A 20,997-nucleotide genomic window follows, 5' to 3' on the forward strand; every position below is an offset into this window, starting at 1 on the left:
AGTACACTGTATCAACCTAATAAACTAAATTATAAATCTTTTAACATTAGATTTTTTTTTTTGGTTTGGTTTTGCAAATCTGAACACATAATATTGGACCACATTACAAAACTCTATTTTATTTGCTTTGCCTCAATTTCCAATTAAATGCAGCATCATCCAGCAGAAACCCACTGAATAACTGTTAGATGTATTAATCATTCATTTTATTGTAACTACGTATATGCATGGCAGTTCACAGCTTGATAATCACAACAGTTAAACTATTAATCCTTTATTTTTATTTGTCAGCCTGCTTTTTAAATTGTAGGCCTCACACAGAAGGCTGGACTTGTTTGTCACTTGTTTAAATGGCAGCTGGGACTTAAATAGAAAACCTCAGCTCTTGTATTGATGTGCAGTAAAATGAGCTGTGGACATTTGTGAACACCTTACAGATAATCCAAATGTCCCAACATTGACTTCACTTAGAAATGTTTGCACTGCAGGTCTGCTGATGCTAGTTCAAATTGATGCATAGATGCAGTATGCTGAAGGACCGGGGAAAACACATTTTTGATTGCCTCTTTGCTTTAGAGGAATTAGAAACTGGGGAGGGATTCAGACCATTCATGCCAGCCAAGCTGCAAGTCGGTCAGTTCCTGTCACCAGCTGATTGATTCCTGTGCCCCTACATTTGTCTGATTAAAAGTTCAAACCCCCCTCAAATTGTTTAGTACAGACATAAGCAAAAACATTTCTTTTGTTTTTGGTGGTGTAAGATAAATATATTCAAGCATATATGTATAAAATATATATTTTACTGCTTTCATTACATGTTATTTACTCTGTTTTTTTCTCCAGGAGAACATCGATCTCGCCTTAGAAGACTCTGAGTCCAGCTCTTCTCTGTCCGTTTCAGTTGTGGACCAAAGCTCGAGCCAAGCGCTGGTGAGTTCTGCCTTTAGCTTTACACTGCACCTATCATGCCCAAGCATGATTTATAAGCTACAATTTTTACTCATAATATTCGTTGGATACCCTTTATTGTTTATTAGGAATTACTCTAAATGCTATATAGTTTTGGCTGATGCTTGAAAAAGAGGATAGGAGYGAGGAAAGAAAGGTTAAAGAATTGACTTGAAGAAGGAAAATCAATGTTTGGCCTTTGCCGCCTGTGATCTGCACCATGGAAACAGAAATGGCAGAGTTTAAAGAATCATAGATCACGTTGCTATAACTCCAGTGTGTTTAGTTTTGAATGCTTGGCTTTTTAAAGGCTTTCTGCTCTGATAGGAACGCCATCAGGGAGGGAGGCAGGGAGGGAGCTGCAGTACATCACACATGTACACAAAAAAAGGAGGGAAATAAAGGCTACTTTAAAGTCGTTTTTAAAGTCCGCTCTGAAGATATGTTACTTAGAGTGAAAAGACATTTTGATCAAAGATTTTTCTAACCYGCAGATAAAWWTTTTCCCCGTCATACAGTAGCTCAGATGTCTGTTATCACAACCTTAATGTTCAATTCATCCCAGCCTCATAGTTGCCACATGCCTCCTTCAAACTGATGCACTGTGTATGTATTTGCAGTCAGTCTAGTGTGCACAGCTGATAAGGATGTCTCCAGTGTAACTTCCTGATAGCTAATAAAACAGTTTTTTTKATTTTTGTTGCATTAGTTTCTTAGTCAGGCTTTCTTGCAGCTATTGGACTGGATCTACCTTTATGTGAGTCCTTTGCTTTGAATTGGCTAAAAAAGGTAAAATGTATTAAAATGTATTTTGACCAAAATAGGTGATAATAAAAATGTAATTCTGGTGTTAGCTGAAAGTATATGCATAAAAACGAATAGTGCTTATATGGATGCACAATTCTCAGGAAGGCATGCACTTTGACAGTTGCTTAAAGGACTGCTGTGTCATGCATATAAAATAAAATGGGGTTTTGTTGAAATCATAATCTTGCACCATTTTCTAAAACTTTAACTTGTTCGGGCAGAAATAGGGATATTCCTGCTTGAAAAGTTTCAGGCTGCTATGTTTTGCAATTAATCCTAGATTTGTAAGTAAATATTGTAATCTGAAAATGACWTTCACATGAACCTCTATGACATGTTTGAGAAGGACGTTGCTCTTACTAGTGGCCTTGTTAAAACTCYAAAGAGCTATTAACAGCAGGTAAGACATTTATTGTTTCCCACAGAGCCTCCACTTTAAAACAATTTCTTTAATCTATAGTAAAGTRCTGGAGCAGGTTTTATTCCCGTCTTTTTGTTGATGATAATTATATTGGTAATTATATTATCTTTAATCCTCTCTCCCCTCTTCTACTCTGTGTACTAATGAACTTTTCTTTGTTGCGATTTTTAATATAAGGCAAAGCTGAATGGATGAGGCTATTATTGCGGCTGCTGCTGAAGGATGCAGGGACCATGAATGGTTTTTGAAACTTTAATTTGCAGTGCTGATCTTATTATCTGGCCTCAGCACTGACTCAAAAAAATGAAGTACTTTTGCTTTTACTTAAGAGCTTGACTCTGAATACCTTCATAGTAAGGTCATAGAGGTCATCAACTAGTTTTTCAAAAATATTTTCTATATATCCTTTTTGTACCCAGGAGGTAGATACATAATAAAGGCTTATACTTATTTCTGATGTATCTATGAATTCCCATTAAACAGCTAAAACTAGCAAAATGTCTCTGAGTCAAGGTGATTTATTATTCATGTATTGAAACAGGATTTTTTGTTGATTGTTGGTCAAGAAAAAAAAAACAATAAAAAGAAGAAGAATGACTGAAACACTTCATGCTCAGTGATGGATTTCTAAAAGCAATCTTGAACATATGTTTACATTATATGTCTGTTTTTTTTTTTCTGAAAGGTGCGCACAGTTCGAACAGAAGAGGCCCGAGGCCTGTTGTGGCTGMTGGAGGAGGAGGCGCTGCAGCCTGGGGGATCCGTGGAAACACTGCTGGGGCGACTCTTTAGCTACTACGGACCGGCTGAGGGCGAGAGTAAAGGTGACAGGAACAAGACTTCCACACTCTTGTAACAAGCGAACAAACAAAAGTCAGCGACTGAATTAGGCAGTGAGACAAAGGTTGCATTAAACAAGTAACATTAAAATGAAAATGCATTGCAGATTTGCTTAACATGTAAAATACCTGGAAACTAAAAAAAATCTACAGGAAATAAGTGGATGTGATCATCTTTTTTTTTTTACTAGTTTTGTTAGTTTCTTCTTTCTTCTTACTTAAATTTGAATAATATGGACCAAAAGTAATTAAACTATAACACTACAAATAGGCCAGTGTGATCAATAAATGACATCTGCTACAGTACATGCAAAATCCAAGTAGGAGTTTTGGCAATGCATAGGGGGAGTTTCTTGATGTGTGGGCGGAGTTTGTCCTAAACATGATTGGTTGAATTGACTTGTCTTGTGGGGCAAGTTAAAAGATAAAATATGGTAATGGTAAAATAATTGTGAACATGTTAATAAAATACATTGACTCTCTATAGTTTAAAACAGAACAATGTCTCCAAAAATATTGTTTGTAAACATAATGTGTTTGACTACAAATTTGGTTCAACTAGCACCTTCCTGTCTTGAGTTATGACTAAAATTAATATTTATGTGTAAAAATATAGGTGATTTTAACTGCCTAGCCTTCATGCAACTGAATCAACTGGCTTATTCAAACTCCACCCAAAATAGCTAATCCAGCCAGTCACATCTTTAACAAACTCTGACCACAAAAGTCTAACAGACCAATCGAAACTCCCACCTAGTACTGCAGAGACCCCCTTCTCGTAAAATCATGTATACCCATATGATTAATGCAGAATATGTTGGCAAATTAAGCAGTGATTGAATTGGTTAATTCATAATTTCTTTTTCAGGTCTCTCTTGAAAAAGWKATTTTAATCTAAATGAGATCTACCTGKTTAAATAAAGCTTAAATAAGTAGTACTTACTGTACTTATAGAATAGTCAAGTAGTACTTTGCTTTCATCTGATCGATGGTAGAGTTGGGTGCAACAGCCACTGGATAAAGTAGATTCTTGATGTTAACAGCTTTTGTTTGATTACATTTTGTATTCAAATATCTCTGTATTTATACAGTGACCATGGCATAAAACAGAATGTAGGTCTTCGTAGGACTGTGACAGATGCCACACACCAGAGTAATCACAAACTGATTCATTTGTTTGTTATGATGAACTTTATATGCAGATTGTAAAACAATCTTTAGTCATGTACGAAAAAAAAAGAAAAGAAAATACAGCAAGATTGGGGAGTCTAACTTTGACGCCTGTGTTCCCATCAGGTCACACATTTCTTTTGAGGAGYGAGAAAGAATACCACTTCCTGCTGGGCCACAGTCACGGGACGGACTGGGTGGAGTACGATGCCCGTGGGTGGCTGAACTACGCCAGACAGAATCCTGCTTCCGCCAACGCCGTGAGCCTCCTGCAGGAATCCCAGAAGTGAGTGTTCCTCCTGAGTCTCTCAATGGGAACATATAGCAGAAATAAAGCATTGCGTTAGAAGCTAATTCCAAAGCGTCATGCTGAAACATGGTGTCTCCTGCAGGAAAATCATCAGCTCATTGTTCATGAGCAGAGCAGGTGGATCTACGGTGTTGTCTGGTTCCATCGCTGGCCTTGAAGCTGCTTCCAGGATGTCCATGCGAAGGGCTACTAGCATGAGGAAAACCTTTATTACAGGGGTAGCTGCTATCAAGAAGAAGTCGTTGTGCATCCAGATAAAACTTCAAGTGGTGAGAAAAAGAGGGTGGAAAAAAAACATCCAGTCAAACCTGGATTTTAAAAAAAGGTGTTTGTCCAATATTAACTTGGTTAGCATATGGTGTATAAAGGGATAAAGCAATCCACAGTTGTAACCTTGCTTGTTCTGGAATCTACTTTAAGGCTTTGGCGCGTTCACAAATTGCATAATGCTGTTTTAAAGAAAAAAAGTGTGGAGATGAAGGCCAGTTGTTGAGCTGTAGCCAGAGAGAATGATGTATAACCTGTTTTTACAGAGAGAGGCTCTGCAGCTGCTTGTGCTTCCAACCCGTCAAACCCCAAAAGGGATCTTTATTTTTAGAGTTTATTTAAAATCGTACACATTTCTCAGCAAGTGAAAAATTGAAAACTGGGAGCCTAACAGTACATTAAGCTTTTACAGAATACAGTAACAAAAAACGTGTTTGTATAATGAGGATAATTGAACCTAATCTACTTCATGTTGCAGGATTATTATGTATTTGCTGAGTCTCTAAATGCTTCCTAATACCATTAAAAAGAAATAGTAGGTGTTAATTCCTTACCTTATACTTMATATTTTTTGCTGAGTATACATTTGAGAAAACACATTTCTATCTTTGTTTTCTTTTGGAAAGAAAAGGCCATTAGCTATATTTAAATACATCACAGGAAGAGAGTGCATTAACTTCAACCAGAGTTCCTAACCCTGCTTTTTTTTTCTCCAGGATGCCCTTCTTGAAATGTTGCGGAGGTCTAAGATTCACTTTGTTCACTGCATACTGCCTAAGGCAGATGCTCTGAGGGCTCTTAGTGGATCTCTGTTCAAAGCTGGGGAATCTGAGACTCAGGGGGAGCTCGGCGATCCTGGCCTAATGCAGCTAGATGTAGCCTTGCTTCGTGCTCAGATACGTGGATCCAAGCTGCTTGATGCTCTRCGGATCTACAGGCAAGGTGAAGGAGCTGCTTAAATCACACACTTACAGGTGTAAATATGCAGGCCTCCTTGTGTAGTGGGGGGAAAGAAAATTWWAAAAAAAGGACTCGGGTCTAGTTTTTCTGTYAGAAGTTCACTTTACAATGACAACAGCATTCCAGAAACAATTGCAGAACGTGTAATGATATCCAATTCTGACTTCCTGCAGGTTACCCTGATCACATGGTGTTTTCGGAGTTTCGACGACGCTTCGATGTGCTGGCCCCGCATCTCACCAAGAAGCATGGGAGGAATTACATTGTGAAGGATGAGAGGAGAGTAAGTCAGTCAGTGAGATTGGTGGGGGGGAGGGGTACAGCTGCACTGGTGGCCAAGAGCAGTGAAGATTGATGTTGTGCAGAGACAACTTCATTACATCTGCCCCTGATTTGTCAGCAGCCAGTGGACAGAGAAATAGACATTCATCAGAGCTATAGTAATGACCTAATCAACTTAACCTCATCGCCATCACGCTTGTGAAAAAAATAGAAGGGTTAGAATTGTGGCTGTGGATGTGTTTTACTGCAGACAAAGCTAGAAAAATTGAGATGCAGTTATGATCTTAAAGTCCTTAAACATTCCAGCACTTTCCGGAACTTGGACAGGTCCTTCAGCCCTTCACACTGTCTAAAGTCCTGAAACAGTTCAGCACTTTSCGGACCTTGGACAGTTCCTTCAGTCCTTGACACCGTCTATAGTCCTGAAAACATTTCAGCACTTTCAGGATCTTGGACAGYTCCTTCAGCCGTTTACACTGTCTAAAGCAGTGATTCCCAACCAGGGGTAGGCGAGCATACTAGAGGGGGTATGTGAAAAAATTTCCCAGGTGTGTTAAAAAAATAGGACTAAGTTATGTAGGGCCCTATGATTTTTGCAATGCAGAAATTGCAGACGCATTCACAGAATTAACACAAAATAGAATCCAGTATAAAACGTGGAATCTCACAGAATTTGCTCATTTGCGTGAGTTTCTGACATTTTTGGACAATATAATGTATTCTGTATGCTGCTTTTTCTGCACCTGCCATTACCTGGTTTATCCACTTTCAAGGCAACATTTTTATCTTTTTTTTAATTTGAGTAAAAAAAATACCTGAGAATTAAACGTTCTAGGGGGTTAAATAAATAATTTTCATTTAATAATCAGTTGTAGTGCATTATAGTTTTGGAGAATCGTTATCTTTGACTGAAGGGGTACTAGTGGTATGACAAAATGGCTCAGGGGGTACACAAGTCTAAAAAGGTTGGGAACCACTGTTATAGGTGATGTGAAGCAGCTTCTGAGTATTTGCTTTTAAAGCATTCACACCATTGAGATAGTTTTTTTTTTCTTCTGCGCATTTTTTTTGGCCCATTTCTTGCAATTTTTTGTGCAATTTCAACACTATGTATGAAAACATTCAGCTCCTTCAGAACATTTGGCTATGGCTTTTGGTATTTGAGAATTTTATACTTTTTCAGATATTTAGCTTTTTCTGCCATGTTCTTCTCATTGAAACTGAATGGAGCTGTCTTCTACATCCTTAAATCCTTCAGATGTTTACTTTACTTTTACTGTAGATTATTAAAAAAAGACGTGGACGTTCGTTCAGTCGTAAATCCATCTTGCTAATGTAAAGTCGGCTTCTGCTGTGATGATGACGATGATGAAGATGAGTGCGCAGCAGAGCAGCAGCTGATAAGTTCAGCAGGCAGAAGCTCATTGTTTGGCAGGCAGATATTAAAGCAAAAATGCTGGGTTTAATTAAAATTAGTTTTCTGCAAAAAGAGCTCTAAAAATTACATTATCTTAACTCTTTATGATAATTTTCTACCACGATATATACTGTTACCGTGAAGGGGTTCAATTTATACCGTGATATGGATTTGAGGTCATACCGCCCAGCCCTACTTTCTGCTAATTGTAGCTGTTTTCTGTTTTTAGCTATGGTATTTTTTGCTAAGTTTAACTTTTTTAAGCTACATTCACATATTTTTGTGCTAATTTCAGCATTTACTGCTTAATTAAGCAATCATGCTCTTTGTGTTTCTTTGTGCTAATATCAGCTATTTCTGGTACTTTTTAAAGGTGTTTTTGGGCTAGTTTCACTTTTTAAAGCTGTTTAGCAAAATCTTTCAGTGTTAAGCACTGCATTTTTGTAGAAAATGCAATTCTCTACCTTACTTTGGTTCCTACATATTTGTTTCGTCCATTTGGTTTTTACATTCACAGGTTAGAGGTTTTAACAATGAATGAGGGTGTTCTGTTGTGCAGGCCTTTGTTAAAATGCATAAAGTTGCTGACTTTACATAAGAGAATTGAGAGAGAGAATGTGTGTGTATAAAAAAGAATGGGGTTGAGGTAGAGTGTTGCTGTTTTTCTTGTATTGGGGCCGAGTTTCTGTGGAAACACTGGTGAACAAAAGCCCTTCAGTATTCACGGCGAACCTCTCCTGGTGTAATCTAGATGTAGTCTTTCAGGCTGGAGGCTGGAGTTGGAGAGAAAAGGCTGAGACAACACTACCACTGCAGTGTACACAGGGCAGGTGGATGGACAGGGGCTCTAAGACTGGGCTGATGGTGTACTTTCTGTATTGGATGTGTACACTTAGAGCTGCACCAGGGGCTCATGATGAATCCGCCAGGAGCAGGTGGATGCTGGGGGACAGGTTGTAATTGTTTTTTTTTAAATATATTTTCAGGAGAGTTTTTCTTCCTTAACCAAATTCAATAAAAAAGAAAAAAATGGGGGATGAAGGGAAAAAGGAAAACCACATTCTACCAATTTAAAACAAGTTAGCGAAATGGTGGGTATGTTGTCTGTAGTCAGCCTTAATGTTTGTGTGCTTGTCAGGCTGTGGAGGAGCTTCTGGAATCCTTGGATTTGGAGAAGAGCAGCTACCACATGGGTCTGAGCAGGGTGAGTAATCTCATTACATCCCAAAGACATAAAAAGCTTTAGTGTTACTAAATAAACCTTTACTTTGAATCACTGCCAATTTCTCTCCTCTTTAAAACCCAAACAACACTTCAGTGTTTTTTTATTTTATTTTTTATTTTAATGACACTTGCTGTCTGGGCAAGTGTGTCTTTCATTCCACCTTTCCTTCTTTTTAGGCTTGTTTGCCATTTGTTTTCATGGAGAGCTGCCAGGTCTYGTCTCTTCATCTTTTTAGTGAGCGGCTACCCAACGGGCATGTGGTCACTTTGTTGACAATGAGACAGAAATCCTCTCTTTCATTTTGGGCCATTAGTTTGTTTTTCACCGTGACTGTGTTTACGTCAGTCGCAGTAAAGGCTCGCTCAGAAGCTGGGGTCTAATTGGGTCTAATCCTGTGAGCTGGCAAGTCGCCATCAGCTAAGACTGAAGTCAAAGGAAACAAWACCATTAAAAACACAGGAAATAAATGCCTTCAATACATGTGCGAGAGCTTTTTAAAGCATGTGACACGTGGAGGGTTTGGAGCTGCGTCGCATGGCGCCACACTTTTGAGGGTGAAATCTACTCTGAAGCTCAGTTGGCCATTCACAAAGCATTCCTCTGGCGTCATAGCAACCTGTCTCACTTGCATGCCAATTACGCCGGGCCCCAAATAACCTTCCAGCAGTGGATTCAAAGCTCCGYGCAGGATAAAATCTGCCATCAGAGATAGCCACGAATAGAAAAAGGAAGGGRAAAAAAACGGCTTAGCCTCCCACATTTTACAAAGTACGGTGTGCATCTAATGATGATAAAAGGTAAACTGCTGCTCGAGCCCTTGAACCAAATTGAAAAGTAGTATTCCCTGGTGTAACTAAATGCATCATTCCTCTCTGAATGTCTGCAGCTTTTTTTTTTTTACTGAAGCTGCTCAGCCGTTTACAACCATTACTTAGTTAAGAGACCAAATATGGATTTATCTATAAAACAGTAGGAGCTGTGTCGAGAGACCTTGGATGCCTTGTTGCCATCATATTTATAGTGCATCTGTAGCACTTAATCCCTCTGAGAATTGATGTGATCTGCTTTCAATTGTCTCTTTACCTGTGTTTTACCTTTGCCCTTAAATTAGAAACAGACCTTTCTGATCGCCCAAGATGATAACTTAATCTCAGCTCTATCACTTAGCCGAGACTCTCTTATCTGTGGATTACACTGTTTCCTATCGATCTTCTTGCTTCACTGCATTATTTACTTTTAAACTCACTTCCATTTTAACTTTCCAGCTTTGCTTCACGTTATAGAAGGGGGTTTGATCTAAATTTGCCTTGTCTAAAGGAAGCATCAAATGATCTTCCTTTTTATAATGTTTCTTTTGCCTAATGTTTTTATGTTTCTTGCTCCAGTTGTTTTTCAGAGTTGGCACTTTGGCTAAGCTGGAAGAGCAGAGGGATGAGCAGACCAAACGTAATCTAACCCTGTTCCAAGCTGCCTGCAGAGGYTACCTCGCACGGCAGGCCTTTAAGAAGAGAAAGGTATGTTTGACATGATGCTGACCTAAACAGCTGGGCCTAAAKGAATGTCTGCTAATAATTTACGTTAAAATCGATTTGTTTAAATATCAAAAATTTTGTGTCTATTTTTCCTAATAAAACATATTTGTAATAAAGTAGTTTTTGAAGTAACTTGTAGTTAAATATAAAAATTTACTATGTGAAAAAAGTGAATATTATTGCATTTGCTGCATGTGATCAATGCCAAAGCCTGTCTTTTACATCTCGTTTTTAAATTAATTCTTGTTTCTCCAAAAGTTTTTGTGATTACTGTCCTAAGATGATTTCCAGTGTTTGATATTTTTCTGCTGCGAAGGTTGTAAAGCTTTTCCCCTCATCTGAAGATATAATTCCCAGTTCCAACCAAACAGCAAGTAAACTAGATGCCGCATAGCGGTAACATAATGACCCCCACACGCACAAATGCACCAGAACTCAGAAGTCTTTATTCCTGATAAATTTCATGCTACTAGATGCATCCCAAAAATGTAGTGGTTTGAGTGGGGGTCTCTTTTTTTTGGGGGGGGGGGGGGGGGCATGCAATTGGTTGACTTGATGGATAGCCCCTCATCAGAGCTAAACAACCAAAGAAATCTGAAGCTTCCATGTTGAACAGTTTGAGTTACAGTATAAGCAATTTTACATGTCCAGACACCCCCTCTTTGAAAGGAGCCCCCTCTTCAAATATGGGGTCTATCGTAAAACCGTTGGCTGGCACAGTGTAGGTCAGACTCAACTACAGTCCTGCCAAATTTCATGTTTATTGGTGTAGCCGTTTTTGTGCTACGGTTGTCCAAATATCACTGAAAACAAAACAAAACAAAAAAAGTACGGAAACAATATGACTCCCACTTACGCATTGCATGTGGGGGTCATAATAACAATGAAAAAGCTCAAAATGTTTAACTGTTGAACTACCTATTTTTAGCCATCATTTTAATGAGCTAATGTTTTGAAAAGGCCACTGATAGAAGACCAATATAATAATAACCACCGGTTGCTACTTTCAGTGTAGCTAAAGACACCTATTCCTCCTGCGTAAGTCAGCTCTAATAAAAAAAACTAAGAGCTGTGAGAAAATCCAAAGAAAACGCCCAGTGATTACAACTCTACTTGTAACTATAGGCTTTTATTTGTTGTAATTAGACAAAATTCTGCTCTGAGAACATTCTTAGTCTTGCCATGTTCTCAGTCAATAAACAAAAAACAAGTCTGTCTTACATTGTTATATTATAGACAAGTAATTCATGAATTATTTTATAAATTTAGAAAAATAAGGATRAAAACAAAATAGTTTTAGTATTCTTGGCTCTAGTCGGGGTCTTCTCAGAGGACCCTGACTGTCATGATAGTTTGCCACTAGATGAGTTTTTGAAGATGGCAACACTTTATCCTTAGGGTTTGTTTGGTCTCTTCTTGGGGTARATCTGAGCAGCTATGCTGCAGATCTTCCACTAATTACAAATAAGCCCTTTAAATCTATTGCTCACACCCCTCTGCCCCGCTGTGATCCATCCAATCATTTTGCCCAAGGCAGAGGAATGGCCATCCATCGGAGCGCGACCCAGCAATGCCCCCTTATCAAACTTGCTGCTGACTCACATACCCAACTGYTCCACCCCTCTTCCATTTTCTCTGTTAGCATACACAGCTCCATTTCTCTGGACCTAACACTTGTCCCTCTTGTGATGTATGGAGCCCCGCACTTCTCCATCTCTGTGATTACTATTTAAGTGAAAGTGCTGCCGGAGCTGACTTGTGATGAACCAGCAGAAACAGAATCAAAGTTACTGCTCTCCGTCAGCTATGACAAACTGTGAGGGAGTAAATGTCTTGTTCACTTGTACACGATACCAGTAAGTCTATTAAACTGTCATATTTGCAATAAGGTAAATCACTGTCTTATAAATAATAYTGAGCTTTCTGTTTTTTTGTCTTTCCACTTGCTTCTGTTTCTACTTTCAAATTCACATTTTAGTTTAAAAATGGGAACCAACGAATGCATTTCTATATTGGGTTCAAAGGTCATTGTTCACTCAGTACAGCAGGCTAAGAACCCAATGTTTTACAATGTGCTGGAACAAGGAAAAAAAAATCAAGAGCATGGAACCATTCAAAATTGCCAGGCAACAGGGCAATTACAAAATCCATTAGCAAAAAAAGAAACAAATTTTCCTCCTGCCCCCTCCTGCCCCCTATCTCCTGCTAATGTATCTGTAATAGAAAGATTAAACTTTATTTTATCTCAGCTCTATTGATCTGAAACTCAATTTAGGTTGGCAAGGTAACACGTTAAATGCAGCTGTAGTTGGTGTGACATCTTCTGCAAGATTTTTATTTATCCCCCCCCCCCCCCAAAGTCAGGATTTTATGAACCGTGTGCATCTCGGAGAATATAATTCAGCTGGTTTCTTAAAATTGAATTTTTTGAATCACGAGAAAAAGTTTAAGACGCAGACAGAGTCGTGTCTCAATAAAACGCCTAYGCCTTTTTTTAATTAAAACTTTTCATTCAATTTTGAGCAGTTTTATTAAACAAACTAGAACTAAAAAAAATCAAAATGACTTGTGGCAAGACTCTAATGAAGAGAGAGAAAAAAACCCTGTTTCTTAAGAGTCCCGGCACTGATTTTCTCTTAACATGCTGGACAGAACAAACAAGAACTACACACTGCAAACTAGAAMAAACCATACTCGCATGATTTCTGATGTAATTTACTTTACAGTAGCCACTAAAACCACATTTTGCATGTTACAGTCACCAAAACAAAATTATTTTGAATCTGCAGTCAATATTTAATTCAGTAAGGTCACCAACAGAATAAKGTGCATCATATAACCTTCAAATGCATCCTGCTGACCCATCATTCCACTGGCTCCATCATTTCCCTGAACCTGATGAGTTCAGCTGTCATGACACTTTTCCGAGTGAAGCCAATGAGGTCACGCACCAAATGAGAAAATGCCTAATTAATATCCCAACTCGCCATCAAGTGGTCAGGGATGTTCATTGCAACCTGTCAAAATGACGGATGACCTTCAGATTTTTCTGTCACCATTTGGTTAACTCTAATAATAAACTAATAAACTTCATCCACTGAATCTATGACGTCAATCAAGCCATGAAAAATCCTATGCTTGTTAAGCCCTTACTTTTATTTTGATGGATTTTTTGAGGAAGCACGGCTCTAACATTCCACCAAAACTTTGCACAGTATATATGTTGTGCAAGGATGTACTCATTTTTAGCTCACCTCCTTTATGTGGTGGTGAACTGCCAGCTTGTAGCTTTGAAACGGCATCCAGCGATGGGTAAACGGGGGAGATTAGCCCCGGACAACATCAACATCCACTGCAGTCCTCAGGACAATCGCAAAGGTGGTGAAGTTCACCTGGCCAAAAGTTAAATACAAAACTATAAAAAACACCAACAGAAAGTTGTTTTAACAGAGCTTGAAAGACTCTGGTTTCTTCCCCTTTTCAGACAGGTGGTGCATGGCTCTCCAGTTGTTCAAAATTGAAGCCAGCAGGATCCATGAGGGCTGCTGTCTTTTTTTTAAGCCAAAATTCCAGTTTGCCAGAAACAGAATCATGAATCAATGTGTGTTTCAGTTTACTGTCTGAAATAATAATTTTACACAGTGAGTTTCACCACTGACAGAATAGTAATAGTACTTTGTCTGTAAAACTTTGAAGCTGTCTGAGCCAAGACATGGTACTCATTAGTCTCACTAAATCTTGATGTTACGTAGTTATCCGCAATTTTTAAGTGTTGAAATAAAATTACAAAATAAGCTTTTGTTAGATAATAACTCATTACATTTACACAGATCGACCGTTGTGTGARAGCTATAATTGCTTCAAATTTAAAACAGCTTTTCCATCACATGTACAGTAGCTATATTGAGCCACAGTGAAACACTGAATAAATAGTGTATATATATTTATTATCATAATTCATATCACCCTTGAGTGAACCAGAATAGGATTTGTTGTGTTTCCCAGCAGAAACAACCTGTCCATCAGATTAAATTGTGAACATTTCAGTATATAACCATTCAGCAGAGCTTCTGCAATTAAGCAGAGACAGGAGAAARTAAGTTGGAGTAAGGTCCCTGCCTGGGTGAAGAAGAGAGGGAGGAGGCAGTGAATGTGATTGTCCTGCTTTGCTCTTTGATAWTTTAGCTGTTTTAGCTGTTAAACCAAATGATTTTGGGTAACATAAATCAAATCCTCAGTGTTTTATTTCATACTGGCTGTAACTTCTCCAACATTTSTTTGACAAGCCCATCAGACCTGATAAAAATAGAAGATAGTATTGTGAATGGCAGCATCATCTTTATATAACTGTATTGCAAAACTTCATTTTCCCCCCTCATGGATAACTTTCTCCCACCCCGTAAGTTGGATTTTCTCCAACTTTTCTAAATTAGTTTAAAGCTTTTGCAACACTTGGATGCAGTTCAGGGAATGCAAACTTTTCCAGATCCTAACTGTCTGATTCCAAAGTACTTCTTCACTTTAGGAATCCACTTAAATCTTAACATTTTTATAACATACAGTACATAGGTGGTTTAAGGCAGATAATTGAACAGACTCCAACTTTTTGGTTTTGTAGCTTGAAAATGTAGATTTTTTTAAATTTGTGTCGATAAAGTGCAGGTTAGCTCGATCATATTAGATGTGACTTTATTCTCAAATTGTCTGAGGAAGGATCTCTTTGTCTCTATGCCTACTTAGTTAGACAAGTGAAGCATGTAAATGTAGAACAAAAAGTAAGGAAATTTGTGTTTAGTAGGTTATTTCTTTGTTGTAACAATGCTTCTTGGCAATGAATCATATACTGTTGTAAAGCCTGTTAATTTCCCTTTTAAATGGTGCCACATTTGTATGGAACAGGCATTTATGGGATGAGCAGTATGGCACACAACAAATTTGCCGAATCTTCTCAGCCAAGCAGCTTATTTTGAGGTTGCTGTTTATACTTGTTTAGAGTTTCTGGTACCTCCAGGTGCTGCCATTCAAGTATCGATTATAATGTTATTGCCTAGAAGCATTGTTAAAACAAATAMATAATCTACCAAACACAAATTTTATTAGTTTTTGTACTAGGTATATAAAATAGAGAGTAAGGGTCCAAGCATTAAACCATGAGGAACTCCATGACTAACTCTGGCCATTTTTAGTATTACAAAAGTGGAATCTGTCAGATAAGTATGATTCAAACCATTTTATGATTCAAACCATTTTAGAGCCATTCATGTAATCCTAATATCATGTTCAAGCCTCTAGATTAAAATATTGTAATATCAAGAAATAAGATGATCATAGTCTCAAACTGTCTTGAAAAGCGGTGGGCCTATGTWTGAATGAAGGAATGCTAAGTCTTTAGTGTTACTCTGCTGAGAGTGTGCTTCTGTTCAATCATGTTGTAGAACAATGATGTTAGCTTTAGAGAGGATCAGTTATTGCTTTCTTTGAGTGTTACTGCAGGGCACTATTTATACAACCTCTCATGTTGTAATGCCTCATTTAKTTCTTAGCAGGAGTTACCAGTTTATCATACTCTGCATTTGCTGCTGTCATCTGTGAGCTATATATATAGTTTTTTAAAGTTGCTTCGCTGTACATTTTTCTTCACATTTTTTTTCTTAGAAAGAAGTGTTTTATTTACAAAAAAAAAAAAAAAAAACTTTTAGCTCATCTTGTATGAATTTCTATCAGCCCAGGTTTGAGCCTTCGCAGCAGTTGATGCATTTTTTTAGAAGATTTACCAGGTTGTTTATTTCCCTTGGGCTATATTTCAAGTGGGCTGGATAAACTAGGCAGGAAGTAGTAATTTATTGAAGCTGATTTAGTGACTGCAAGAAAAATTGGAAAATTGCGGCATTTATGTGGATATTACTTTAGACAGTTTTACAGATCTACRTGCAGCTCTCTGATAGCAGCTTCTTTTAGCCACTTCACTTGCTCTGCCTTTTGAGGAGTATTCCAACATGTTAAATGGGTTGACATAGTCTCTAAAGTCCTCAGATGTCAGTCACCTCTAGCATTTGTTAAAAAACAGACCCAGTCTGTAGAGATCTAAACTTCCTAGTGTTAAAGACTTAGGGAATTGTTGTTAAGGTTTTGACACCTCAYTATACCCAACTCTACATTAGGGAGCTAGTTTAAATGTTTTAATAATAAATGTGTACTACTCAAACTGTATTTTATGTATTTACTACAGATTGTTTATAGCATCACCTCAAGTAATATAACCAGATGGCCTGAAGGAACTTACAGGAAAGTTTCATAAATGCTGAAAGAAAATGCAGAACTTTAGCTTGTGTCAAAACTCATATTACCTGATCAGTTTCAATAATAATCTGTAACAAACAGACATATCTGACTGCCTCTGGCAATTTTAGCATGTAAACTGTGCTTTAACAGGTTCACTTTAATGTTTAGTGTTGATGCTACTAGGTTCAGACTTTATTGTCCAGCAAAAGTGACCCTTTTAAAATTGTCATAGYAGTGGCTAAAATGATTCATCTTATTGCTACAAGACCTTCAAAGGAACCCTGACACCCTTTTATGTCAAATGTATGAGAAGTGGCRCACCTGTTAAAAGATTTCAAATGGGATATTTTGTGATATCTCTTTAAATGGGAAGAGGCAACAAAAATGGAGACTGCCCCAATAAAAAAAAAGATTGTTTGTAACCACTCCATTCTCGCTGTCAAAAAAACAGCTCTCAGATGACTGCAAATCCACAGAAATATATGATAGTAACATCAGTCTTGGACTGCATCAATACTAAAGTTGCTGGATTGATAATTTAGTTGGTTTTGCTTTCAGTATATTGCTACCGTTCCAAAAATACATGCTGCACAGGAGTAGCCAATCAGAGGATGGTTCACATGTAAACACTGAACTAAACATGCATGTCGGATAATTAATAAATTGACTGATTGCACAATAACTTCAGAATCGACATGCTAACATGTAGCATCTGTAGACTTCTGTAAACAACAAGCTGAATGTGACGTCACATCTTCCTCTGTGCATGTACGTTGCATTAATTCCATGTAGAGTTCACACTGGAGTCTAATGGAGGTTACATTTAAAATATATGAATAATGTGAACGTCCACTTAAAAAAAACAACAGATTTGAGCAGTGTGAGTGTAGCCTTAGACACATTTGGGTTTAATTGGGTGTCAAAAATAAGTTTCCATTGCTATGAAATAGTATATATTAAAAGTAAATAGATAAATAGTCACTAAGTTTTATTACATTAGTAAATCTGCACATTTTGCTCACATTGCACCCAGGGCTACGCRGACTCTCTGGCTATTGAGCCATATAGAAACCTAAAAAAATGTCAAAAGATCTGTAAGATCACAGTTAAATTGTTTATAACAGGAAATTATATAAAATATATAAAAAGGAGTGGGAATTTTAATTGGTATTTAAAGCCTGTTAAAAAAGTTATGAAGTCCTGACCTGATAGATGATAAATGGTTTCCACTCTGGAAAAAAAAGGGTAGAAACACAAAGAAATTCAAACTACTTCAACTGAAATACAAACTTCATTGTGAGAAAGTCAGCTGCCTGTTTTTAAGATCCACAATAGAAAGGAACTTAATCAGGAATGGTCTGCTTGGTTGGGTTGTTTAAAAACGTTACCACTACACACACCAAGGCTACATTAGCTGGGCACAGTACACAATATTAAGAGCTAAACTTTTGAACAGGGATTATCTCATTATTTCCTTATTGCTACATTTTCTCTAATGACTGTACTCCTCTGAAGCCTAATGGTTTAATTTAAATCCCATAAAATAAACTTAATGTGTTTTTCCCTGACCACTCATTTTTTCCCCCCTTAACAGAATCGTTAACATTTTTTAAATTATACCAGCTTTCAGTGATATGGAGTCGGTTGCTGGTGTCTGCAGATTGTGTAAATGAGATGTGGACTGCAGAGAAATCAGGATTAACGCTGATTTGCTTCCCTGTTCACACTCTTTTGTTATGTTCTGCTCAAGCAGCCACAGTATGCTAATTTTATTCCAATTCATTTGATGCATATATGATGGATACAGTCTCTCCTTGCAATATTGTTGTGAAGGGCATTCTTCTCTATTGATTCTCATTCTGTTTATATTTTTTCTTGATTCAATTAGTCACCACCAGTGTTGGGGAACAGATAAACCGCTATGCTGGCTTATTGACTGATTTCCATCTCTTCTTTCTTACCCCATGAATATTTATAGAGTCTGCTGCTGTTGAGTGTTTGAATAATTATTGCATAATAATATCCACTTGCACCCGAGCTTTTACTTTGATATCACTCAGTGAAAACTGATCAGGCTCCAGTGCCTCTTGGGCTGTTTAGAGTGTCCAATCCTAGGAGGAAAATTAGATGACARTTTGCCTCTGAAATGGTCATACTGGTGGAGCCTCTTAAACTCTCGTGGTTGATGTATGTGGATGTGACAGGAAGTTACAATCTTCTTTGATTTATATTCCCTGGCATGTTAACTTTGTGAAGCCATGCCAAGCTCATGTGACATTAAATGACAAAACCACGTTTTTTCTTTTTTTTCTTCCTCCCCTTGTTGAGCCGTCTCCTCAAGGGGACAACATGACATTTTTAAAATCTGTCATTTTGCCTCAGCAGGCACTTACTGGATTGGGAATTTTGTCTTTCACTTGCCCTACAAATGTTTCTTTTTGCATCAAATCAGCACAGCATGCATATGTTGGTTTATAAAYAAAAACAAACATCAGGGGAGGGTTTTATCATAGTGTTTCTGAATATAAATAAAGACCTATACCACTGAATGGGCATGGGTATGTCCTGTTTTGGTATTAGATGCATATTTTTGTATTGTGATCCCAGTGGTTCTCGGATTGTTATTCAAAGGTCCATATCTGATTTTTAGAGCAGGTCCATGATCTAGAACAATGAGTGATGCTTGTTTGCTTGTGCTTTTGAATCTAAAAATGGAATCTGACTGGACTGTGATTGTTGCTGAGTTGGCCAGAGGTAGTCTCCAAAATGTGCAGGAATTCTTAATTTTCTTACATGGGTCGCAGAGGCTTTTGGTCCTGTTGCTTGAACTTTTAACATATTCAAAACTTTTGTGCAACAAATTTAATCCTCAGAATAGTCAGAATGGTCACAGGCTTCTGAAACCCAACTCATTTTAGTTTCTACAAATTGTAGCTGTATTTTGACAACTGTTAGAGCACTCTYTTATAACAGAAAACATTCAAGGCCAACAATGACCACTCTTATGAATCAAACTGACTAGAAATCAGGAGTATTAAACTCATTTGCCTCACGACATTATAAACACTGAAAGTACTACAAGTTTGACTGACTAAATGTGAAATAAATAATACAGAATAATACAATAATTCAGAAAAAACTGTTAAAAGTCAGAGTTTTACTCACAGCTGAGATGTGGTAAGTTGCTGTTGCTTTGAATTCTGAACTCTCCCGCTTTACAGCAGGGAATTCCCACTGGAGGGGTGTTCAAGTTTTAATTTGACGTTTTTTTGGCGGGTCAGACGAAATTCAATTTCACACGTGCTTTAAATGATAGCCATTAAAAATTAATACAAATCTGCCTTTCTTAAAAAGTGTACTCCAATATGTTCAATTGTAAATGTGGGGGCAGATTCCAAGGTGGGTACAAAGCGAGCTAAGGCAGGTATGGTGTGGGAAGCATGAACACATACTGTACATGATCTAGAACAGTTTAGCTAGATGTGCTCACAAAAAATAGGCTGTGGTGCTCAAATTGCAGCCACAAAGCTAATTGGTCGCTTGCTCACAAACTCAGAATTTCGTGAAACTGCATCAATAAAGTTTCCTTCTTTCTACAAGCTTTGAGTTGCCAAATAGTCACTAACTGGTCTCCAACAGTACTGTGCATCTCTTTTTATTGATCTGTCAAAATCTTTTGACATTGTGGACCATGCTGTTTTAAAGTACAGGCTTTTTTGTTTGGGATTGTCAGATCATGTGGTTTCCTGGTTTTCAAATTATTTAAGTAACAAGACTCAGAGTATTAAATATGATGGTTTGTGTTCTGATTTTATGAGTGTACATAATGGGGTACCACAGGGTTCAATCTTGGGTCCCCTCCTGTTCATTATGTACAGTACATAAGACTAAACTAATGCTATTTGCAAACACCAAAAAGGTGCCTCAGAGGATCCCCACTGTGTCCAGTCTTGAAAGAAATATTATAGAGATGGTTCACACGTACAAATATCTTAAGTTCTTGATTGATGACTCCCTCAGTTTTAAGCCCCATATCCAAAATCTTGTGAAGAAACTTAAGCTTAAACTGGGCTTCTTTTTTCAAAATAAAAAAAAAAAATTTGGTTAAAAAGCGGCTTGTCACCGCAACATTTTTATCCATTTTAGATTATGGAAACTTGTTGTATATGAAAGTCTCAGCACAATATCTTAAAGAAAATTGATGCTGTCTATCGTGCTTCTCTGAGGTTTGTTACTAACTGTAAAGCCTCGACTCATCATTGTGATCTGTACACTCGAGTGGGATGGCCTTCTTTGTCCACCAGGAGGTTGGGACATTGGTGCAGTTTTGTTTATAAGGCTTTGCTTGGGTTGTTACCGTCTTACATCTGTGATCTAATCACACAAGAAAGCATTGATTCACACTCCTTGCGTTCAAATGATTATTTCTTGCTCTCTGTCCCATTTCTCCGTACAGAATTGGGGAAAAGGGCCTTTGTTTACTCTGCCCCGTCCACCCGCGTAATTTACACGGGGGATAGGGGGGTTATAACCCCCC

General features: G+C 37.7%; 1 protein-coding gene across 1 annotated transcript in view; it reads left to right on the forward strand.

Annotated features, from left to right (window-relative positions):
• LOC106516447 (unconventional myosin-XVIIIa) overlaps nucleotides 1-20,997 on the forward strand; it is a gene marked incomplete in the record, with an annotated part of 74,524 nt that overhangs the window by 21,717 nt on the left and 31,810 nt on the right. Inside the window, 8 exon segments of the mRNA XM_014006817.1 lie at nucleotides 844-930; nucleotides 2,862-3,000; nucleotides 4,312-4,471; nucleotides 4,578-4,764; nucleotides 5,479-5,704; nucleotides 5,896-6,005; nucleotides 8,560-8,625; nucleotides 10,032-10,160. Of these exon segments, the coding sequence (XP_013862271.1) occupies nucleotides 844-930; nucleotides 2,862-3,000; nucleotides 4,312-4,471; nucleotides 4,578-4,764; nucleotides 5,479-5,704; nucleotides 5,896-6,005; nucleotides 8,560-8,625; nucleotides 10,032-10,160 (1,104 nt within the window).

Source organism: Austrofundulus limnaeus, unplaced genomic scaffold (genome assembly GCF_001266775.1).
Source record: "Austrofundulus limnaeus strain Quisiro unplaced genomic scaffold, Austrofundulus_limnaeus-1.0 Scaffold37, whole genome shotgun sequence".
Lineage (NCBI taxonomy): Eukaryota > Metazoa > Chordata > Actinopteri > Cyprinodontiformes > Rivulidae > Austrofundulus > Austrofundulus limnaeus.